This window comes from Scyliorhinus torazame, chromosome 4 (assembly GCF_047496885.1).
Source record: "Scyliorhinus torazame isolate Kashiwa2021f chromosome 4, sScyTor2.1, whole genome shotgun sequence".
In the NCBI taxonomy this organism is placed as follows: Eukaryota; Metazoa; Chordata; class Chondrichthyes; order Carcharhiniformes; family Scyliorhinidae; genus Scyliorhinus; species Scyliorhinus torazame.
In genome coordinates this window covers 107196888-107222080 of record NC_092710.1, presented here as the reverse complement: position 1 = coordinate 107222080, position 25193 = coordinate 107196888, and the positions used below count along the sequence as shown (strand labels likewise).

Below are 25193 nucleotides of genomic sequence, written 5' to 3'. Positions count from 1 at the left end.
GGCCAAACATAGCTTTGTTCCCGCGCTATGATAATTATGGCGGGAATAGGGAAGCAGGAAGGAGGGGGCGTCGCACGGTGCGAGCCGAGGTCACGGGGGGAAGCCGAGGTCGGCCAGAGTATGCTGACTTCTGGGAGCAACATGGGGGGTGTAACTACGCTAGTGGGGGATCTAGCGGGGGGGGTGGAAGGGGGGATTTACTGGGTTGCTGCTGCTGGGGAGAAGGGGGAGCTGGTATGGGGTGGGGTGGGGTGGGCGGGGGGGGCACCGCCTGGGGGGGACACAGCTGCGTGGGAACCGGGTGAGGAGCTGGGTAAAAGGGGATGGCTAATCGACAAGGGGGGGGGGTAAAGAGCCCCCCAACCCGGCTGATCACGTGGAATGTGAGAGGGCTGAACGGGCCGATAAAGAGGGCACGGGTACTCGCACACCTAAAGAAACTTAAGGCAGATGTGGTTATGTTACAGGAGACGCATTTGAAACTGATAGACCAGGTTAGACTACGCAAAGGATGGGTGGGGCAGGTGTTTCATTCGGGGCTGGATGCGAAAACGGGGGTGGCTATATTAGTGGGGAAGCGGGTAATGTTTGAGGCAAAGACCATAGTGGCGGATAGTGGGGGCAGATACGTGATGGTGAGTGGCAAATTACAGGGGGAGGCGGTGGTCTTAGTGAACGTATATGCCCCGAACTGGGATGATGCCAACTTTATGAGGCGCATGTTAGGACGTATCCCGGACCTAGAGGTGGGGAAGTTGGTAATGGGTGGAGATTTTAACACGGTGCTGGAACCAGGGCTGGACAGATCGAGGTCCAGGACTGGAAGGAGGCCGGCAGCAGCCAAGGTGCTTAAAGACTTTATGGAGCAGATGGGAGGAGTAGACCCATGGAGATTTAGTAGACCTAGGAGTAAGGAGTTTTCGTTTTTCTCCTATGTCCACAAAGTTTATTCGCGAATAACTTTTTTGTTTTGGGAAGGGCGCTGATCCCGAAGGTGAGGGGGACGGAGTATACGGCCATAGCTATTTCGGATCACGCTCCACATTGGGTGGACTTGGAGATAGGGGAGGAAAAAGAACGGCGTCCACCCTGGAGAATGGACATGGGACTAATGTCGGATGAGGGGGTGTGTCTAAGGGTGAGGGGGTGTATTGAAAAGTACTTGGAACTCAATGATAATGGGGAGGTCCAGGTGGGAGTGGTCTGGGAGGCGCTGAAGGCAGTGGTTAGAGAGGAGCTGATATCAATCAGGGCACATAAAGGAAAGCAGGAGAGTAGGGAACGGGAGCGGTTGCTGCAAGAACTTCTGAGGGTGGACAGGCAATATGCGGAGGCACCGGAGGAGGGACTGTACAGGGAAAGGCAAAGGCAACACGTAGAATTTGATTTGCTGACTACGGGTACTGCAGAGGAACTGGAGGAAGGCACAGGGTGTACAATACGAATATGGGGAGAAGGCGAGCAGGTTGCTGGCCCACCAATTGAGGAAAAGGGGAGCAGCGAGGGAAATAGGGGGAGTGAGGGATGAGGAGGGAGAGATGGAGCGGGGAGCGGAGAGAGTGAATGGAGTGTTCAAGGCATTCTATGAAAGATTATATGAAGCTAAGCCCCCGGATGGGAAGGAGAGAATGATGTGTTTTCTGGACCAGCTGGAATTTCCTAAGGTGGAGGAGCAGGAGAGGGTGGGACTGGGAGCACAGATCGAAATGGAGGAAGTAGTGAAAGGAATTAGGAGCATGCAGGCGGGGAAGGCTCCGGGACTGGATGGATTCCCAGTTGAATTTTACAGGAAATACGTGGACTTGCTCGCCCCGCTACTGATGAGAACCTTTAATGAGGCGAGGGAAAGGGGACAGCTGCCCCTGACTATGTCAGAGGCAACGATATCGCTTCTCCTAAAAAAAGAAAAAGACCCGCTGCAATGCGGGTCCTATAGGCCTATTTCCCTCCTGAATGTAGACGCTAAGATTCTGGCCAAGGTAATGGCAATGAGGATAGAGGATTGTGTCCCGGGGGTGGTCCATGAGGACCAAACTGGATTTGTGAAGGGGAGACAGCTGAATACGAATATACGGAGGCTGCTAGGGGTAATGATGATGCCCCCACCAGAGGGGAAGCGGAGATAGTGGTGGCGATGGATGCCGAGAAAGCATTTGATAGAGTGGAGTGGGATTATTTGTGGGAGGTGTTGAGGAGATTTGGCTTTGGAGATGAGTATATTAGATGGGTACAGCTGCTGTATTGGGCCCCGATGGCGAGCGTGGTCACGAATGGACGGGGGTCTGCATATTTTCGGCTCCATAGAGGGACGAGGCAGGGATGTCCTCTGTCCCCATTATTGTTTGCACTGGCGATTGAGCCCCTGGCAATAGCACTGAGGGGTTCCAGGAAGTGGAGGGGAGTACTCAGGGGAGGAGAAGAACACCGGGTATCTCTGTATGCAGACGATTTGTTGTTGTATGTGGCGGACCCGGCGGAGGGGATGCCAGAGATAACGCGGATACTTGGGGAGTTTGGAGAATTTTCAGGATATAAACTGAATATGGGGAAAAGCGAGTTGTTTGTGGTGCATCCAGGGGGGCAGAGCAGAGAAATAGAGGACTTACCGCTGAGGAAGGTAACAAGGGACTTTCGCTACTTGGGAATCCAGATAGCCAAGAATTGGGGAACATTGCATGTGTTAAATTTAACGCGGTTGGTGGAACAGATGGAGGAGGACTTCAAGAGATGGGACATGGTATCCCTGTCACTGGCAGGGAGGGTGCAGGCGGTTAAAATGGTGGTCCTCCCGAGATTCCTTTTTGTGTTTCAGTGCCTCCCGGTGGTGGTCACGAAGGCTTTTTTCAAAAGGATTGAGAAGAATATCATGAGTTTTGTGTGGGCCGGGAAGACCCCGAGAGTGAGGAGGGGATTTTTGCAGCATAGTAGGGATAGGGGGGGGCTGGCACTACCGAGCCCAAGTGAGTACTACTGGGCCGCCAATATCTCAATGGTATGTAAGTGGATGGGAGAAGAGGAGGGAGCGGCGTGGAAGAGATTGGAGAGGGCGTCCTGCAGGGGGACTAGCCTACAAGCTATGGTGACGGCGCCGTTGCCGTTCTCACCAAAGAAATACACCACAAGCCCGGTGGTGGTGGCTACTCTGAAAATCTGGGGGCAGTGGAGACGGCATAGGGGTAAGACGGGAGCCTCGGTGTGGTCCCCGATAAGAAATAACCATAGGTTTGCTCCGGGGAGAATGGATGGGGGATTTGGAACATGGCAAAGAGCAGGAGTAACACAATTGAGAGATCTGTTTGTAGATGGGACGTTTGCAAGTCTGGGAGCGCTGACCGAAAAATACGGGTTGCCCCAAGGGAACGCATTCCGGTATATGCAACTGAGGGCTTTTGCGAGGCAACAGGTGAGGGAATTCTCGCAGCTCCCGACGCAGGAGGTGCAGGACAGAGTGATCTCAAAGACATGGGTGGGGGACGGTAAGGTATCAGACATATATAGGGAAATGAGGGACGAGGGGGAGATTATGGTAGATGAGCTGAAAGGGAAATGGGAAGAGGAGCTGGGGGAGGAGATTGAGGAGGGGCTGTGGGCTGATGCCCTAAGTAGGGTAAACTCATCGTCCTCGTGTGCCAGGCTAAGCCTGATACAATTTAAGGTGTTACACAGGGCGCATATGACTGGAGCACGGCTCAGTAAATTTTTTGGAGTAGAGGATAGGTGTGCGAGATGCTCGAGAAGCCCAGCGAATCACACCCACATGTTCTGGTCATGTCTGGCACTACAGGGGTTTTGGGTGAGGGTGACAAAGGTGCTTTCGAAGGTGGTGGGGGTCCAGGTCGAACCAAGCTGGGGGTTGGCTATATTCGGGGTTGCAGAGGAGCCGGGAGTGCAGGAGGCGAAAGAGGCTGATGTTTTGGCCTTTGCGTCCCTAGTAGCCCGGCGCAGGATACTGTTGATGTGGAAGGAAGCCAAGCCCCCGGGTGTGGAGACCTGGATAAATGACATGGCAGGGTTTATAAAGTTGGAACGGATTAAGTTCGTCCTAAGGGGATCGGCTCAAGGGTTCACCAGGCGGTGGCAACCGTTCGTCGAATACCTCACAGAAAGATAGAGGGAATGGAAAAGAAGAAGACAGTAGCAGCAACCCGGGGGGGGGGGAGGGGGGGGAGGAACCAGAAGGACTCTCAGGGATGTTAGTGTATATGTAAAATATGTATAGGTTGTTGTTATAGGTAATTGTATATTGGACTGCTAAATTGTATTTTTGGAGAGTATTTATTTGGGACAAGGCAGTTGCCACTTAGTTTTGTTTTTTTAATTTCGATGTTGTTTATATATTATTTATTTCTTGCTTAAAACTGGCCATTGTTATTTATATTGTTATATTACTGTGTAAAGGATACACAATGTACTGTCATGGTTGGCCAAAAATTTTGAATAAAATATATATTTTTTTTAAAACAGTGTCAATCTGGGTGATGAATGGTGTGCCACCATTGAATGGTGTCAACCGATCACCAATCACATTCCATTTGGACACTGGTGCCTCCGCCAACCTGATAGCATGGTCAGTCTTCTACGCCTTGAAGGTCAGACCACCAATTCGGCCATCCTGTTGCAAGATGGCCGACTACAACGGAAACGTTATCCCGGCCATGGGATCCTGCCAACTCCAGGTGACGCACAATCCGTACACAGCCACATTGTCCTTCGAGATTGTTGGTTCATCAAAGGACTCCCTGCTAGGCGCACAGGCGTGCAAGGTTCTCCACTTCATTCAGCGGATACACGCTCTGTCTCCAGAAGGCACGTCAGACTTCCCGGATGCTGAATTTAGGGCACAGCTCCACTCGCTCCTCGCCCACAATCAGGAGGCATTCGAAGGCATGGGCACACTGCCCTATACCTACAGAATACGGCTCAAACCGGATGCCACTCTGGTCATTCACGCACCTCGTAGAGTCCCAGCACCACTCAAAGACCGCCTCAAGCAGCAGCTGCAGGATCTCCAGGACCAAGGAGTGCTATCCCAGGTCACGGAGCCTACGCCATGGGTCAGCTCCATGATGTCAGTTTTGAGAGCCTTAATTTAGAGAACAGTAGCATAGGGGTAATGTTCTTGCACTTACAATCTAATAGCGAAGGCCAATGTTTCAGAGACAGCCTGAATGTTACCTTCAGGAAGCGCCCGAAGCTGGCGCGGTCAGAAGCAGGTGTAAAACCTGCTCTCAGCCGAGATCGCATTGTTGATGCAATATTATGCTGGGTGGCCAATTAAGGTCCACCCAGCATGAACCGTGTCTGCTGGTTGGGTTTGCACTGCGGGGAGGGGTGGGGTGGGGGGAGGGAAAATGTGCCTGGCACCAGATCCGATCGGGACCCTGCAGGGAAAATTAAAAACAGAAGAGACAGCTCCCTGGAGGCTGCCGGGAGTTGTGGGGGAGACTGAGGGAGGATTCCAATAACTATTTCCCACTGAGCCCCGAAATGAACCAGAAGTTGATCTTCAATGCCATCGATATTAGGTGCCCCCCCCCCCCCACACACACACAGTTGGAGGCGATGTTAGGACCTACCATGTAGCAAATTGCTTTCACTGTGTCCTTGGAGAGGCCAAACCACCTGCCTGTGGCACTGGATCTCGGACATCTGGAGGTTATTGGTGCGCTACCTGTATATTGCAGCTGCTGGGTAGTGGCATCTTCAGTGTCCCCTCCCACCTTGGCCTCCCTGCTGCGTCAACTGAGCCCATACCTCTCCTCTTACAGGTCTCTATCTGGGGTGCTGTCTGTGCTCACCTTGCCTCATCTCCCTCCTGTGGTGATGTGCATCACTGTGGGTACACGGGGGGGGGGGGGGTTAATGTAAATACATGTAGGCTAGCTAGACACTAGACGGAGCACCAGAGACATCACACACACACACTCAACCAATAGATCAGTTAGATAGGACACAACCAATGGACATTCACGATACACACAGAGGTGACATGACCACAGGAGGGCATTATACCAACCCATATATAAAGGACACCGCACACATGATCTGCCTCTTTCCAGTGGAGACAGTCAGTGAGTACAGACACAGGGTTGATTCAATATCACTCCCACCACGTGGATTGCAGCAACTGGTTAGTCAGTCTGGGTAGCAATAGTAGGATTAGCAGTAGTGTAGAACCCGAGTAATAGAAGTGTAAATAGTTTAATAAACGTGTTGAAGTTATCTCCACGTCTAAACCTTCCTTTGTCAAGTGCACCACAAGGAAGCCACTTATGCTACACCAAGAGCATAACAAATCATGGTACCAGCAGTGAACTGTTTCAATCCCTATAGCCATACCTCAGCGTACAGTGACAACCAGCAACAATACCCAGGCAAGATGTTCGAGACCCGGGTTACGCAGCAACTCCAGTGCCACGGCAATCTCTGCGAAAACTGGCGGGCATTCTGGCAAAAGTTTGAAATCTTCCTGGGAGCAGCCGATCTAGAAGACGTGGCCGATGCTGAAAAGACAGAGCTTCTGCTCACCATCGCCAGTGCCGGAGCAGAAGAAATCTTTTTAAAATTCAAGTTCTCCAAAGGGCAAAACAGGAGCGACTTCCAGGCAGTCCTGGACAAATTCGGCAAATACTGTGAGGAAAACACACTCCAACCAGCAAGAAAAGGTAAGAGAAGCGCCAGTACTCACCACGAGGCCGAGATCACGGAGCAGAGAACAATTTTGATCGGTGGCCATCTTTCTAAAGGGACTGCACTTGCACAGAACGGGAAGGTCTGTTTGCGCAATCACGAAAACGGCCCCCGGTACAGGAACAGCGACTTGCGCATGCGCAAACACTTCCTACGTATGATGTCACATGCGTCAGAGGCCCCGGATCACGCCCATTTAAAACGGAAACGTCCCAAATCAAAGAACAAATCTTTTAAAGCCGTAAAACAACATTCTTTCACCTGGAATGACAGCACAATGCCTCAAATTGAACCAGGAAATGAAATTAACCTCCGAAGAACCCTGCAACAAGTAGTTACCTACGCCCAAACCAATGATTCCGACCTTGAATACTTCGAAACCGACCTTTACATTTTCTCTGGACCTCGCGAGCCCAAAGCCAGCTCCGACACAAACAGTGATGATATGGTCCTAGAAGACAACGACTCAGACAAACCTTTCACCTTGGGAGGCTACCCCAGTACTAAATCCGAACCGCAACTAGACGTGTTGCACATTGACGACCCCGATGACGAATTCTTCGGATTTGAAGATCTTCAGCCCAGCAAATATGACATCCCAACTACTGAGTGCAGGATGATGCTGCAGCCTGAAACCAAGAGACAGAGAACGGTACAAATCCACAGAGAGCGGCCTGCTGCTACACAGAGCGTGGTCCACGCACCGCTCAGGGTTCCCGACTCTTCGAAAGAAGACATGCAAGACTCCACACCGCAGTCCTTGCATGAACAAGAAGTGACTCCAGTGTCACAAGCCTCCACAGCGAGCTCGTGGACAGACTCCACAATTGCAGAAACGCAAGACTCCAGAGCGCAGTCCTTGCACGAACAAGAAGTGACTCCAGTGTCACAAGCCTCCACAGCGAGCTCGTGCACAGCTTCCACGATAGAAGCAACACAAGACTCCGACGCGCAGTCCTTGCGGAAACAATACCCTGAGGGTCTAGCAACCTCCTCTGACCAACTAGCGGCAGACGATGCAAGTCTGCCATGCTCAAGTAAACAGCAAGAAGACTATGACAGTCTACCACGCTCCAGTGCACAGCAGGACAACCATGACGGTCTATCATGCTACAGTGAAGAACAAAGCGACGATGACAGTCCAAGCCCAAATGAAGGACAACAGCAAGCCAATGACAGTCCACCCACATTGTTTGCACCACCAGATGAAGTCTCTGACAATTTACCCAACTCAAGTGAGCAACAAGCAGCTACTGAGGCTCTACCCACGGTATGTGAGACGAGTGACGACAGCATCCCACTTCCCATGCAAGATGTGCAAAGTGACAGACCTCAGCTAGTGTGTACTCGACGATCACTGTGAGACCACTGGTGACTCTGGTGACATCATGATAATTCCACCCTCATTTGCTCGAACCTCTCCACAAGTCAATGCATTCCTGCATGTTCCGACTCCAGGCGTGCAGCTTCAAGAAATCTTAGCTGACTCCAGTGAACCTGCTAAGACTCCGGACGGGGAGCATCAACAAACCAACACTGACTCAGTTAAAACAGACCGGACTCCAGATGGGGAGCAACCAAATGCCGACTCTGATTCACGTAAGCCGGACTTTACTCCAGGCAGGGAGTGCCGCAACCTCAGCGATGCCACAACGACAGGAGATGGATCACTTAACAATTACACTGGGTCAGTAATAACAAGCAGCGGCTACATCCAAGAGGAATACACCAATATTCACCACAGCTATATCCACACATTTTCTCCACATATTGGCAGTGCAGCCAATGACAGCTCATGCTGGACAAACCCAGTATTCAGGCATGCAGCAGCCAGCAGTCTATGCAGCATATTCTCAAACAGGCCAGCACTACGGATTGCCCACTAATGGAATCAAGACCGAAGGAGGACTACCGCAAACGCAATCTGCACTACAGACTGGATGCCTTAGTTACAGCCCAGGATTTGCTGCACCCCAGCCTGGCCAGACGGCATATTCCTATCAGATGCAAGGTTTTAGTTTCACACCATCACCAGGTATTTATGCGAGCAGCAATTCTGTTTCGAATTCGACAAGCTTCAACGGTTCTCAGCAGGATCACCCTTCCTGCACAGCATGTGGCCAGAACCAGTGTGTACAGTCTTATCTAACTTCAACATATGGCACATCCATGACCTCGAATGATACTGTTGATGGTACCTCTTCAACGTCAACACCTTATCAGCTACAAGATGCCATCCGACAGCACCATCACAAACATCGAAAAGGAAAGGGCCTCCAAATCAGACAGAGAAGTGATTTGACCACTTCTTCGTTCCTGTGGCACAGGGACGTTGATGGCGTTCATAACCAAGAGAGACATTTGACCATGATGATTGATGGTTTTTGGACTCACACGAATGATTTGGACTTACTGTTTAATCATTGTTCCCATGACTTGTATATACCTTAACTTATCTACCTGTTTTTTGTTCAAATTTCTTAAAGTGTACAGAAAATATGTAACATATAAAAAAGGGGGATGTGGTGATGTGCATCACTGTGGGTACATGGAGGGTTAATGTAAATACATGTAGGCTAGCTAGACTGTAGAGGGAGCACCAGAGACATCACACACACACACACACTCAACCAATAGATCAGTTAGATAGGACACAACCAATGGACATTCACGATACACACAGAGGTGACATGACCACAGGAGGGCATTACACCAACCCATATATAAAGGACACCACACACATGATCTGCCTCTTTCCAGTGGAGACACTCAGTGAGTACAGACACAGGGTTGATTCAATATCACTCCCACCACGTGGATTGCAGCAACTGGTTAGTCAGTCTGGGTAGCTATAGTAGGATTAGCAGTAGTGTCGAACCCGAGTAATAGAAGTGTAAATAGTTTAATAAACGTGTTGAAGTTATCTCCACGTCTGAACCTTCCTTTGTCAAGTGCACCACAAGGAAGCCGCTTATGCTACACCTAGAGCATAACAAATCACCTCCTGCCCCTCTCTTCCTCTTCACAGGATGTCCCACCAACAGAGTACATTATCTCCATTGGATCAGATGCAGAGGACTTGTGCCTTGCAAACTAAGGAGCACTGTCCTCTAATCTTAACAAAAATCTTCCAGGGAAGTCCTGAAATGCAGAGAATCACACCTAAAATGCTGAAACAATAATTAGGATACTCAAGCTAAACTCTAAATTCACACAGCTACACTATTCTATCACAGATAAATCACTACTGCTCCTGGTGCCTTTTAACCTGCCCTTGGATAAGGAAATGCAAAAAGCTAATGCTTTTTCCACGTGTGACAAGCTAAAAATCCCATTGGCAGCATAAAATTAATGTTCATTGGCTTTTTAATGGCTTTAATTGTCAGTGGACACATATCCAATTCGCGCACACACCCCACTGACCTACAAATTAAATTCATGCGCGTTGACATCAGGAAACGCTCCCGACATCTTCTCGTAAGATTTTACCCACTTCCAGGATAGATGGGCACTTGGCTCAGGCTCATAAAATACTGGCCATGAGAGGCGTTTCAAGTCAACTAATGCATCTGGAAAAAATTATAATTTCATTGATAATTATCGTGAAACTACTGGATTGTAATAATTCCCAACTGGTTCACCAATATCCTTCATTGAACAAAATCTGCTTCCATACTTGTTCTAGCTTACATGTGACTCTAGGCCCATAGCAATGTGGTTGACTCTTAACTGGTTTCTGAAGTGGCCCAGAAGCAGTTCAAAGGCAATTAGGGATGAGCAATAAATACTGGCTTTGGGATGCTCGCATCCCAAGAATGAATACAAAAAATTAAGCTGAGACAAAAAAATGATTAGTTCATGCTAAGGTGCCTCAGCATAAGTCGAACAAGATTCATACCTTCGATCCATTCATTCCTGGGTATCCAATATGACCCTAAAGGAAATTTACATTCATCAAAATAGGTAGATACATAATAGATGATGTAAAATAAAATTACTGCTCATTAGAAAGATTAATATTTAGAGGTCACAATAAAACTTACATGAATTCCAGGATACCCAACAAACCCGGGCCATCCAGGCATTCCTGCGTTCCCTTTCTTGCCTCTTGGTCCCTGTACGGTGGGTTTATAAAATCACGTAAAAATTAACTTATAATTCATGAAGAACGAATTCAGAAATCATTATAATCTCTTTTGTTAAATCAAGGATTGTTTTAATGAGTGCGGAATCTTGCGAGGCGTCACAATCTGGATCTCGCTTTTGCTGGGCGAGATACAGATCAGCATATTTAAATGAGTCATTACGCTCGTTTAAATATGCGTTTTCTGGATTCACCCAGTGCCCGGGATTCACCGGCCATGCCTGGGTGACCCCGGCAGTACTGGTCCACACAAACATGAACCAGACGTAATACCACCCAGGGGTCTCCCAAGCCACTGGCTAACCCCCGTAGTTGTGGACAGGGCAGGGTGGTACCTAGTACCCAGTCACCTTTGCACTGCTGTCCCGGCACCCTGGCGCTGCCAGGGTTCCTGGGTGGCATTGCCAGGATGCCAGGGGCACTGCCAGTATTTCCAGGTGCCGGGTTGTCACTGCCAGGGGCCGGGCCTTGGGTGGGGGCCTTGCGAGGTAGAGGGGGTGAAGAGAGTTCCCAGGGGCCTCCCCAAGGCCTGAGGGCGGTCACAAAATCGAGGAAGCTTGAAAAGGGGGTGGGCGATAAGATCGGGGCAGCCAATCAAAATGGCACCCCAAGCTGTGAGGAAATCTTTCTAAATGTGGCCTCAACAGAATCTCCCCGAGGCCAAAAAGCCGACAGTATCTTTGAATAGCGAGTTGTTTCTTGGCACCCTTTAACTCAAGTCCGCTGAATCGGGCCGATAGTGTTTTAGCATTGAGCCTTAATTTTCTATAACATTGTGTTACCTCTAATTCTAGAGTGGATTCAGGTACGAATTTCTCTTTATATTTTGACCAGGTTCAATCCAATACCGCATCTAGTTGAATCACTTCAACCTTAATGGTTTAAATTTTTGTTCATCAGGCGTAACTTCAGCAGCGGAGCTGTGGAAATTCTGGTATGGATCATAGAGTCATAGGGAGGGATTCTCCGTTTGCCGACGCCACAATCACTTTCGGCGATAGGCCGGAGAATCCCCGTTTGCAGCGAAATCGGTGCGGTGCCTCTTTTGCGATGCTCCCCCCCCTCAAAAATGGCATACTCGAAGCCGTCGGGACGGCCTCAGGATGCCCTCCCCTGAAGCTCCGCCCCCAATGGGCCGAGTTCCCGATGGCGTGGAACACTTATGGTATTTATTTTCCGTGGACCCCATGTGGTGGCTGCGGACTGTGTCCAGCGCCGCCACAGTCAGGGGTGGGAGACGTGCTGCTAGCCATAAGAGCTTCGGTGAGTGCTGGCGGACTGGTGGGGGTGATCCGTGGGTGGGGGTTTACTGGGAGACATTATTTGGCAGGCCGGGCCCGCGTGCGGCCGGCGCCATGTTGCACGGCGCAGCTGCACAGGCCGCCGCCGTGAGCATGCGTGCGTAGCCAAGGACCCGGCCATTCTCCAGCTGTAAAACTGGGGGCTTTACACTCTATGGTTAGTAGCCCCCACCGGACGGAGGATCGGTGCAGGTGTTGCGCCGTTTGTTCTGGCATAAAACACCACTTTGCCCACACCGGCATCAGCACTTAGTCTACAAATCGGAGAATCCAGCCCACAGCATAGAAAGAAGCCCTTCGGCCAATAGTGTCTGCACTGGCCATCAAACACCCATCTATTCTAATCCCATTTTCAGCATTTGGGTCGTAGCCTTGTACGCTATGGCGTTTCAAGTGCTCATATAAAAGCTATGGACATGCACCCCAAAGTTCCTCTGTTCCTCTGTACTTCCTAGCATCCGACCATGCATTGTGTATTCCCTTGCTTTGTTAGTTCTCCCAAAATAAATCACCTCACACTTTTCCGGGTTGAAGTTCCATTTGCTACTGCTCTGTCCATCTGACCAACCCCCATCTATATTGTCCTGTAATCGAAGGCTTTCCTTCCCGCTATTTACCACGCCACCAATTGTTGTGTCATCTGCAAACTTACTGATCATACCTGCCAAATTCACATTTAGATAATTAATGTACACTACAAATAATAAGGGACTCAGCACCGATCTCTCTGGTACACCACTGGACACAGGATTCCAGTCAAGGAAACAACTTTCGATCATCACCCTCTGTCTCCTGCTATTAAACTAATTTTGGGTCCAATTTGCAAAATTGCCCTGGTCCCACGGGTTCTTGACCAGTCTCTCATGCAGAACCTTGTCAAAAGCCTTACTGAAGTCCATGCAGATGACATCAACTGCACTGCCCTCATCTATGCACCGGGTAACCTCCTCCAAAAATTCAATCAAATTTGGTAGACGTGACCTCCCCCTGATAAAGCCATGCAGACGATCCTTGATTTATCCTTGCTTCTCCAAGTAGAAATTAATTCTGTTTCTCAGAATGGTTTCCAATAATTTCCCTACCACTGGTGTTAGACTCACTGGCCTGTAATTACTCGTTTTTCCCCTACTTCCCTTCTTGAATAATGGTGCCATATTAGTTGTCCTCCAGTCCTCTGGCATCTCTCCTATGGCTAGAGAGTATTTGAAAATTAGTGTTAGATGTATCCTTGCCTGGGATACATCTCACCTGGGCCTGGGGATTTATCCACTTTTAAGCCCACTAAAACCGTAACATCTCCTCCCTCTCAATGCTAATTTGTTCAGTTATATCACAGTCCCCCTCGTAGCTTTCTATACCTACATTGTCCTTCTCCATAGTGAACACAAATGCAAAATATTAATTTACGACCTCACCTATGCCTTTCGACTCCACACATATGTTGCCACTTTGGTCCCGAATGGGCCCTACTCTTTCCCTGGTTACCCTCTTATCCTTAATATACTTCTAAAACTCCTTAGGATTTTCCTTTGTTTTGCCTGCCAGTGTTTTTGATGGCCCCACTTCACTTTCCAAATTATTCATTCACTAAAATTAGGTCAAGTCTAGATCTCTTGGCAGACTTTCTATATGCTGGCTCAAAAAAACACTTGGCTGCAATTTAAGAATTCCGTCCCCTCTAAGCCTAATACTTTGTCTATCCCATGTAATATTGGGGAAGTTGAATACCCCAACTATTAATACACTACTATTTTTACACTTATATGAAATCTGCCTCCATATTTTCTCCCCTTGACTGTTTGGGGGCCTAAAGTAAGACATGCTTAAAGGCTTTGTGCCTTAATGCGCAGAACAATAAAGCGGATGAATAAATCGTGCAATTAGACATAAACAGGTGTGATATAATTGGGATTACAGAGACATGGCTGAAAGGTGACCAACGATGGAAAACGAATGTCCAGGGGTATTCAGTGTTTAGGGAGGACAGACAAAAAGGCGGTGGAGTGGCAGTGCTGGTTAAAGAAGAAATTAACGCAATAGCGAGGAAGGATATGAGTCTGACAGTGTGGAATCTGTATGAGTAGAGCTGAGAAACACCAAAGGGCAAAAAACATTAGTGGGCGTCATATATCGATCCCCAAACTGCAGTGGTGATGTTGGGAATGGCAGAGCATTGGGGATTCCACTGAAGCTGAAGAAAACTTATGTCACAAGAAAGCTGTGGCCCAATTGGTTGGTTGGGAATCTGTGCTAAATTTATTTTTAAAACTGCAAATAAATAAATAAATAACCTAAGTAGAGATGGCTGGGCAGGCAGTGTGGGAGCTTGCAAATCCCATTGTGTACTGCAGTGACCACATCAGCAGCAAGTGTTTGTTGCTTGAGGAATTTCGGCTCAGAGTTGATGAGGTGGAGTCTGAGTTTCAGACACAGCGGCACATCCAGGAGAGGGAGAGTTATCTGGATGCTTTGTTTCAGGAGGAGGTCACACCCCAAAGAACAAAGAACAAAGAAATGTACAGCACAGGAACAGGCCCTTCGGCCCTCCAAGCCCGTGCCGACCATGCTGCCCGACTAAACTACAATCTTCTACACTTCCTGGGTCCGTATCCCTCTATTCCCATCATAACCCCGTAGATTAAATATCTCAAATTCGGCCAGTGGCCAGGGACAGCAGGGTGTGACTGTGAGTGAGGCAAGTAGAGGGATCCTGAATTCAAAAATGGAGCAGTCTCAGCTCTTGACCTTGTCCAACAGGTACGAGGTACTTGCTCCCTGTGTGGATGAGAAAACAGGACTGTAGGGAGTGTGAGCTAGCTCACCACAGGGGGCCATTTAAGCCGGGGGGGGGAGCAAAAAGACAAGTGGTAGTTGTAGTGGATTCTATAATTAGGGGAACTGATGGCATCCTTTGCAAGCAGGACAGAGAGTCCCGCATGTTATATTGCCTGCCCGGTGCCAGGTTGAGGGACATCTCTCACTGGCTTGAAAGGTTATTGTAGTGGAGGGGGGAAGAGCCAGTTATTGCGGTCCACGTTGGAACAAACAACGTAGGCAAAACTAGGAAAGAGGACATGTTTGGGGATTATCAGAAACTAGGAACAAAATTAAAGAGCAGGTCCTCAAGGGTTATAATCCCTGGATTACTACCCGAGCCACGGGCGTAGAGATGAGAAAATTAGGGAAGTAAACACGTGGTTAAAGGAGTGGTACAGGAAAGAGGGGTTCCATTTAATGGGGCACTGGCATCAGTCTTTGGACAGGAGGGATCTGTACCGTTGGGAAGGTCTCCACCTGAACCGATCTAGGATCATTGTTCTAGCCGAAAGGATAAATAGAGTGGTCACAAGGACTTTAAACTAGCAAATGGGGGTGAGGGGGGGGGGGGTAAAACTACAAGAAGTATAATCCTTAATGGGAACCAAAGCAGCAGGTCAGCATGTGAGTAGAAGGCAGAGGTTAATAGGATGAATGGGCAGGGCCTGTCTAACAACTACAAAGGGGAAAGGAAATATGAAAAATCAAAATGCAAGGTGACTGTGGGAGTGAATAATAATAATAATCTTTATTGTCACAAGTAGGCTTACATTAACACTGCAATGAAGTTATTGTGAAAAAACCCTAGTTGCCACATTCCAGCACCTGTTCGGGTACACAGAGGGAGAATTCAGAATATCCAATTCACCTAACAGCACGTCTTTCGGGACTTGTGGGAGGAAACCGGAGCACCCAGAGGAAACCCACGCAGACACAGGGAGAATGAGCATATTCCACACAGACAGTGACCCAAGTCGGGAATCTAACCTGGGATCCTGGAGCTGGGAAGCAACAGTGCTACCCGCTGTGCTACCGTGCCACCCATATTGAAAAGTTGGGGATGAGACTGAGTGTTATCAGAGATTAATAAAAGAGGTTGGAATGTGTGAAAGGCGTAGTGCACAAGAAAATCTTGCAAGGGAAAGACAAATCATGAGGACAAATTTTAAAATCTTGTGCCTAAATTCACGTAGTATTCGGAATAAGATGGCACAAATGGAGACAAATGGATATGATCAGGTGGGGATTACTGAAACATGGTTGCAGGAGGAACGGGACTGGGAGTTGACTGTCCAAGGGTACTCAGTATTCCAAACAATAGACAGACTGGAACAGGAGGTGGAGCTGCATTATTGGTTAAAGATGACATTAAGGCTGTATTAAGAAATTATATTGGTACTAAGCCAAAATGTTGAATCGATCTGGGTGAAAATAAAAATCAAGGGAAAAAACTCCTTGGTGGGAGTAATTTGCAGGCTCCCGATCAACACTTCCAAAGTGGGGCATAGTGTAAACAAAGAAATAATGCGGGCTTGTGAGAAGGGCACAACGGTAATCATGGGTGATTTTAATAAGCATACTGACTGGACTAATCAAATAGGCATGGTTAACCTTTCAGAGATTTCATAAATTGTATGAGGGATTGTTTCTTTGAGCAATTGTTATGGAGCCAACGAGGGAGCAGGCTATTTTAGATTTAGTATTATGTAATGAAGAACAATTGATAAATAATCTTGTTGTTAAGGATCCTCTTGGAAGGAGCAATCACAGCATGCTAAAATTTCAAATTCACATTGAACGAGGGAAGATAGAGTGTAATATTAGAGTTTCAGCGCTGGGCAGAGATAATTATATAGGCCCGAGGAAAGAGTTGGTCCAAGTAGACTGGGCACAAATAATTGAGAGTAAGACAGTTGAGGAACAATGGCGGGATGTTCAGGGAGATATTAAATACCTCTCAATTAAAGTATATTCCTGAGCGGAAGTGGATTGTAATAGGGAGAAAAACGTTCCCTGGCTAAACAAGGAAATAATAAAGGCAAAACCCATACTGCAAAAGCTATCTGGTAAACTGGAGGATTGGGAGGACTTTAAGGTTCAGCAAAAGGCTATTAAAATAAAATCAAAAGAGCTAAGATGAACTACGAAAGGAAACTATCAGAAAACACAAACACTGATGCCAAAACCTTCTATAAGTATATAAGGAGGCAAAGAATAGCTAAATTAAATGTTGGCCCTTTAGAGGATAATACTAGTGAGGTAATAATAGGGAACACAGATATGGCAGAAGCACTGAAGCAATATTTTGCCTCTGTCTTCACGGTAGAAGATAATAAAAATTTCCAAAAGCTACAGTTAATGCAGAGGAGCTTGGGGGAATAACCACCACTAGTGAGACGGTATTGAATGAACTAATGGGATTAAAGGCAGATAAGTGTCTGGGACTCAATGGCCTGCACCCTAGGTTAATAAGGGAAGTAGCAGCAGAGGTAGTGAATGCATTGGTTATGATATTTCAGAATTCCTTGGATTCTGGAAGAGTCCCGGTGGATTGGAAACATGGTAATGTGATGCTCCTATTCAAAAAGGGAGACTACTCAAAAAGGAAACTAAAGACCGGTGAACTTGATCTCTGTGGTGGGAAAGTTGCTGGAATCAATCATCAAGGAGGAGATGACTGAACATTTGGAAAGACAAAGCGAAATCCACCATTGTCAGCATAGTTTTATGGAGGGTATGTCATGCTTGACAAACTTGTTTGAGTTCTTTGAGGACGTAACCAGCATGATGGATAAGGGGGGACCTGTGGATGTGGTATATCTAGACTTCCAGAAGGCATTTGACAAGGTGCCGCATAAAAGATTGATCGAAAAGGTGAGTTCACAGGGGATTGGGGGTAGAGTAGTAATAATAATCGTTATTATTGTCACAAGTAGGCTTACATTAACACTGCAATGAAGTTACTGTGAAAGTCGCCACATTCTGGCACCTGTTCGGGTACACAGAGGAAGAATTCAGAATGTCCAATTCACCTAACAGCACGTCTTTCGGGACTTGTGGGAGGAAACCGGAGCACCCGGAGGAAACCCACGCAGACACGGAGAGAACGTGCAGACTCTACACTCCGCACAGACAGTGACCCAAGTGGGAATCGAACCTGGGACCGTGGCCTGTGAAGCAACAGTGCTGATCATTGTGCTACTGTGCCGCCCGTACGAGATTAGATTGAGGATTATCTGACTGACAGAAAGCAGAGGGTCAGGATAAATGGATCCTTCTCTGGCTGGCGAACTGTAACTAGTGGGATCCTGCAGATTTCAGTCCTCGGACCTCAGCTGTTCACAATCTAGATTATAGATAGGTTACGAGATTGTGCCAAAATTTGGCAGATGGAGTTTAATGTAGATAAGCGTAAGGTTATCCATTTTGGCTGAAAACGTAGGAGTGACAACAGAGAACAGAGGTTGTGGCTCACCCGTACTGCCCTAAGGAGGTTCATCTTTTTGCGACACTGCATGCCAGTCCATCTGGTGAGGCTCCCAGCACTGACCACCTCAGCCACCTCCAATGCATCCAACATTGTATCGTGCTCCGAATCTGTGATGCGTGATGCTGCTCTTTTCTGGGTCATCTTCTTGGCTGGATGAAATTATCTGGGGAGTGGGGTGCTTAAAGGTAGCCCCAGTGCCAATTCCGGCCCCAGCCGGCGGGAATGAGAACTGCTCTAGATTGACGTGGGCAGAGAGCTAGCCCATTAGCATTGTATCATAGAATTTACAGTGCAGAAGGAGGCCATTCGGCCCATCAAGTCTGCACCGGTCCTTGGAAAGAGCACCCCACTTAAGCCCACACTTTGAACCTATCCCCGTTACCCCGTAACCCCACCTAACCTTTTTGCACACCAAGGGCAATTTACCATAGCCAATCCACCTAACCTGCACATCTTTGGACTGTGGGAGGAAACCGGAGCACCCGGAGGAAACCCACGCAGACACTGGGAGAACGTGCAGACTCCGCACAGACAGTGACCCAAGCCGGGAATCAAACCTGGGACCCTGAAGTTGTGAAGCAACTGTGCTAACCACTGTGCTACCGTGCTGCCCCAATGTCCTGAATTGCTCCACAAATGGTGCCCCCAATGTCAAACTTTTAGGGCGGGATTCTCTGACCCCCCGCCAGGTTGGAGAATCCCGGGGGGGGGGGGGGGGGGGGGGGGCGTGAATTCCGTCCCGCCGCTCCGACTGCTGTATTCTCCGGCGCCAGTTTTCGGGTTGGGCGGGGTTTACGCCACACCAGTCGGGGGCCGTTGGCAGTGCCCCCCCCCCCCCCCGGCAATTCTCCAGGCCCCGATGGGCCGAGCGGCTGTCAGTTCCTGGCCAGTCCCGCCGGCGTGAAATCGACATGGTCCCACACGGCGGGACCTGGCTGGTAGTCCATCCAGTGGAGTCCTCGGGGAGGGCGCGGGGTAATCCGGCCCCCGGGGGGCCTCCCACGGTGGCCTGGCCTGCGATTGGGGCCCACTGATCTGCGGGCGGGCCTGTACCGTGGGGGCACTCCTTTCTTCCGCGCTGGCCTCTGTGGGGCTCCGCCATGGCCGGCGCAGAGAAGAACCCCCCTGCGCATGCGCAGGAACACGCCGGCCAGTCTGCACATGTGCGGAACCACGCAGGCGGCTCTGCGCAAGCGCCAACTCGCGATGGCCCTTCGACGCCGGAAGGTGCGGCGCCAACCCCTCCGCCGCTGGCCTAGCCCCCCAAAGTGTGGAGGATTCCGTAACTTCCAAATGGCCCGATGCTGGAGTGGTTTGCGCTGTTCTTGACGCTGCCGTCGGGCCTACCCGCCAATTGCGGGCGAATCCCGCCCATGGTCTCTCAATCGGTGAATTTCGTCCATTGTGTTTAGTTTTAGCAAGATGATGTCGTTAATGGGAGGAACCAGGGGCTGAAGCAGTCAGGTGTTGATTGGGATGTGAACATACCAGAAACTGTGCTCTCAATATACTTCAGTTAAAGATTTGTCTGTGAGCAAATTAACAGATTCTGGAAAGGCTGGCAAATTAACCAGTAATTTGACTCGGGCAAGAATCTGAAAGCTGGGCCTGAAAGGTATTGCTTTCTCAAAGGTTTATCCAAGACATTTCTTTACAGCAAGTATTCCAGAGTGTGCGAACTGCATTTAAAAGTGGATTGTGACCTGAGATGGATTTTTGTTTGAGTGGAGATAAAGATAGAAGTTCGGATTGTTTCCATTCCCACAGCCCTCCAATGGAGCTTCCCATTGTGGCCACCCCATGCCTTCAAGAAACCCGCGGGCGGATGACTTCCGGTGGTGGCTATGAGGGAGTAGGTCACACATTTGGTGGCTCCCGTTTCGATCAGACTTTTGGATCTTTTCCCCTGTCTTTTTTGCGCTTTTGAGCGCGGAACTGGAAAGCAATAGTACTCAGGCACTGGACCCATACAGAATTGTATGGACCTAAGAAGCCGGAGGGATCGTAAACAGCAGAAGAAGTGGTTGAGTAAGGGCACAGTGGAAGCTGTGAGAGAGACCAGCATGGCTGGTGTTCAGAGCAAGGAGCCAACAGCCCAGCCCACAATGGAGCAGCTGCTGCAGGCTATGCAGGAGGGCTTTTTGGCTCTGAAGTGTGACAACTTGGAGCCGCTTCAGAAGTCGATTGCTCCGATGGGAAAAAGGCTGGATGATCAGGCTGAGAAGCTCCAGCAGTTGGAGAAGTCAGTGGAGAAGCAGGCTGACTTTCAAACGTGCCGGATGTGGAAATTCAGAGGCTGAGGGACCAGCAAAAAGTGCTCCTGGAAAGGCTGGAGGACCTGGACAACAAATCTCGCCAGCAGAAGGTGAGAATCGTGGGCCTCCCGGAGGGGGCAGAGGGGCTAGACGCTGCCGCTTATGTAGAGGGTATGTTTCAGACGTCGCTGGGGAATGAGGTGTTCCTCCGCCCGCCGGTGGTGGACGGGGCACACAGAGTGCAGGTGAGGCAGCCGCGACAAGGGGGTCCCCCATGAGCGATGGTGGTACGCTTTCACAGGTACCTGGACAAGGAACGGGTGCTGCAATGGGCAAAGAGCACACAAAGCTGTATTTGGGACAAGACCACCCTCCGTGTGTACCAGGATTTGAGCGCTGAGGTAGCCAGGAGGAGGGAAGGCTACAGGCAGGTGAAGGAGATACTGTATAAAAACAATGTGAAATTCGGGCTGTTTTTTCCAGCGCGACTGTGGGTTACGTATAAGGGTCAACACCACTATTTTGAGGAACCCGAAGAGGCGATGGACTTCGTTAAGAAGCAAGGGCTGGCCCTGAGCTGAGGACGTTTGGACTAATGTTAGGGCTTTTAAGTATATGTGGTGTCTCTCCCGTTTTGGGATATATCTTTTTTTTTATTGTTGTGGTTGTTTATTGCTTCCTCTTTGCATGGTTTACCTGAATGTTTCCTGTTTGGGCTCTTTGCTTAGTTGGAGTTTGGCTGGGGGAGAATTAATAAAGAAAACAGTTAAAAGGGTTGGGTTAAAATGGATGCTTCAGGGGAACTTTGTGCAATTTTTTTCTGTGTCTGTATGGGAAGGACTGAAGAGGGCCTGTTATTTCTTATCTCTTTTTTTCTTGTTTAACTTGAATTGTGCTATTGTGGTGGTTGTTTATGACTTGTGTAGAGTGTTTGCTTAAGTAGGGCTGATCTGGGGAAGTGGTGTGGAGGGGTCGGGGGGAGGGGTGACTGGGAACAATCGGTGGGAGACGTGATGGTGCCGAGGCTGGGAGCCCCAGGCTAGCTGAGTGCAGCTAGTCAACGGGAGCCGAGGTGGGGGGTGTCCATATAGTTAGATTAGGGCAGGGGTTAGGTGATAGGATGGTGTTGCTGGGGGGGAGGGGAGGGAGTTGTTCTGCTGACGGGAGGGGAACTGGGCATGGTAACAGCGAGGAGGTCATAGGTGAAGCCGGCCAGGAGGCGGGCCAGAGGAAGCGCGACACATGGCTGGGGGGTTGGCCAAGGAAAGGGGATGGCTGATCGGCAAAGGGGGGGGGGGGGGCGAAGTGCTCCCCAACCAGATTGATCACCTGGAACGTCAGAGGGTTAAACGGGCCAGTGAAGAGGGCACGTGTGTTTGCACATCTGCCGGGTTCTGAAGGCGGACATAGTCTTGTTGCAGGAGACGCACCTGAAAGTGGCAGACCAGGTTAGGTTAAGGAAGGGCTGGGTCAGTCAGGTCTTTCATTCGGGGCTTGATTCTAAGACGAGTGAGGTTGCGATGCACCCCCGCACCCTCCCACACACTTCCTCGTCTGCCAGCAGTCCCACATCCAACCGCCACAGCGGGCGTTGGTCCCTCTCCTCCCCCAGCTCTAGTTGCACCCAGTGCGGGGCGTGGTCTGAAATGGCTAAGGCCAAATACTCCGTTCCCTCCACTTTCGGGATCAATGCCCTGCTCAGAACAAAAAAATCTATCCAGGAGTAGGCCTTGTGTACATGGGAGAAAAAACTAAACTCTCTGGCCAAAGGCCAAACCCCGCCCAACCCGAAAACTCCACGGATCTACTCCGCCCATCTGATCCATAAACCCCCTGAGCACCTTGGCCGCAGCTGGCCTCTTTCCGGCCCTAGATCTGAAGCGATCTAGTGCTGGGTCCAACACCATGTTGAAATCCCCACCCATTATCAAGCTTCCTACCTCCAAGTACGGAATACGCCCCAACATCCGCTTCATGAATCCAGCATCGTCCCAATTCGGGGCGTATACATTTATCAATACCACCCCGTCCCCTGCAATCTACCGCTCACCATCACGTATCGGCCTCCATTGTCTGCTACTCAAACGGCACCCGCTTCCCCACCAGTATTGCCACCCCTCTATTCTTCGCATCCAGCCCCGAATGGAACACCTGTCCTACCCATCCCTTCCTTAACCTGACCTGATCTGCCACCTTCAGATGTTTCTCCTGAAGCATGACCACGTCTGCCTTCAGTCCCTTTAAGTGCGCGAACACTCGGGCCCTCTTAACCGGCCCATTTAGGCCTCTCACATTCCACACGATCAGCCGGATTGGGGGGCTACCCCCCGCCGACTAGCCATCTCCTATCTTAGGCCAGTTCCGTGCCCACGTCTCCTGCACCCTCCAGTCCCCCAGACGGGGAACCCCGCCCCGACCACCTCTTCCATTTTCAGTTCCCCCTCGGCCAATGCAGCAGCAACCCTATTGCACCCCCCATCCCTGCTAGATCCAAATCTAGCTCTTTTGCTCCCCCCATAATACTTCCGTAAGTCAGCTGACTCCTGCTGACGCCGGCTTCCCCCGCCTTCCCGTTGACCCCCCCCCCCCCCCCCCCCCCCCGTGTGGAAATCCCTCCTCCTCCTTGCGCTCCTCCATCCCCCCCTCCCTAACGCGGGAAAAAGCCCGTGCTTTCCTGAGCCAGCCCCACCCCCTGTGGCGCAGCTCCTGTTGCGGCCTTATCCTAAATCCCCCATCCCCGAGTCTCACCTCCCTCCAGCACCAACGCCCACATTCCTCACTGTCCCCCCATCAAGAACTCTTCCCCCATCCCCATCCATCATCCCACCCGTGAAACATTCTTTACCCATATTTACAACCCTGTATACAGTCAACATCTCCCCCACATCCACAGTCCCTCAGTTCGGGTCCAATTTTTCCGTTAGGATAAAGGTCCAAGCCTCTTCTGGCGTCTCGAAATAGTGGTGTCGGTCCTGATAAGTGACCCACAGTCGCGCTGGCTGCAGCATTCCGAATCTCACCCTTTTTTTATGCAGCACCGCCTTGGCCCGGTTGAAGCCAGCTCTCCTCTTTGCCACCTCCGCGTTCCAGTCCTGGTAGACTCGGATCACCGCATTCTCCCATCTGCTGCTCCGCTCCTTCTTGGCCCATCTCAGGACACTCTCTCTGTCCGCGAAGTGATGGAACCTCGCCACTATCGCCCTTGGCGGCTCGCCAGCCTTGGGTCTCCTCGCCAAGCCCCGGTGAGCCCCTTCTAGCTCCAGGGGGCTCGGAGAGGCCTCCGCACCCATCAGCGAATGGAGCATCGTGCTCACATACTCCCCGGCATCAGCCCCCTCCACTCCTTCGGGGAGGCCCAGAATCCGGAGATTCTTCCTCCTCGACCTGTTCTCCAGGACCTCGAGTCTCTCGACCCATCTCTTGTGCAGCGCCTCGTGCGCCTCCATCTTCACCGCCAGGCCAAAAGATCTCGTCCTCATTCTCGTTAGTTTTGTCCTTCACCTCTCGGAGCTCTACCGCCTGGGCCTTCTGGGTCTCCTTCAGCCCCTCGATCGCCAACAGCATTGGCGCCAGCATCTCCTTTTTAAGCTCCTCCACGCAGCGCCTGAGAAACTCCTGCTGGTCCGGCCCCCATGCGGCTCGATCTCCGACCTCCGCCATCTTGATTTTTCCCCCTCGTTTCTGCCGCTGCTCCAAAGCCTCTTTTTCCGCCACTCCACTGCTAATCCCCTCCATACGACGGAAGGGGGACCTTACTTCACCTTCCCACACGGGATTTAGTCAAAACATTTCCGTTGGGGCTCCTCCGTAGAGCCCAAAAGTCCGTTATAGCGGGAGCTGTCGAAATGTGCGGCTTAGCTCCGCATCGCCGTAACCGGAAGTCTCCCTGATCTTTTTCATAGCTAACCAAAACCTTACTATGATCACTGTCCCCAAACGATCCCACACTGTCACATGATCCACTTGACCCACCTCATTCCCTAGGGTGGCTGCATGGGCTTAAGGTGGGTGCTCTTTCAAGGGCCAGTGTAGACTCGATGGGCCAAATGGCCTCCTGCACTGTAAATACTTTGACTTTATGATCCAAATCCTGGCTTTTTTTAACCAGCTCTCTACTTTGTCACAAGGTCATATTTGCACTGTGCCTGCAGCTCACCAACTTTATTGTCTGTGCTTTGAACGTTAACATACACACACATAGCTTTTTTCTTTTCTCCTGTCCCTACCAGATCATTTTGCATTAGGTAAGCTGAAGATGACAGATCCAATCCCAAAATCATATGATTGGAAGACAAACACGACCTCACATTTCCTTTTACATTTAGAATATTATTTGAAATATTTCTTTGAATTTTCTGCTTTCTGAGTTTTTCTTTGTCAACACAACAGATGCAAACTGCCCATAGATCAATGTCTGATGTTATTTGCAGCTTGGCAAGAGGAATCTAACACGATTGATTTGCTAATTATTCCTCGCTCATTGCAAAGTATATGGC

At 49.9% G+C, this 25193-nt stretch overlaps 1 protein-coding gene across 4 annotated transcripts in view; it reads right to left on the bottom strand.

The window, feature by feature from the left end:
• Positions 1–25193, bottom strand: part of LOC140410379 (uncharacterized) — a 215954-nt gene that overhangs the window by 67877 nt on the left and 122884 nt on the right. For all 4 annotated transcript variants that reach the window (XM_072498434.1, XM_072498436.1, XM_072498437.1 and 1 more), the window contains 2 exons: positions 10734–10805; positions 10589–10624 (listed from right to left, as the gene is read on the bottom strand). In XM_072498434.1, the coding sequence (XP_072354535.1) occupies positions 10589–10624; positions 10734–10805 (108 nt within the window). The remainder of the gene's footprint in view (positions 1–10588; positions 10625–10733; positions 10806–25193) is intronic.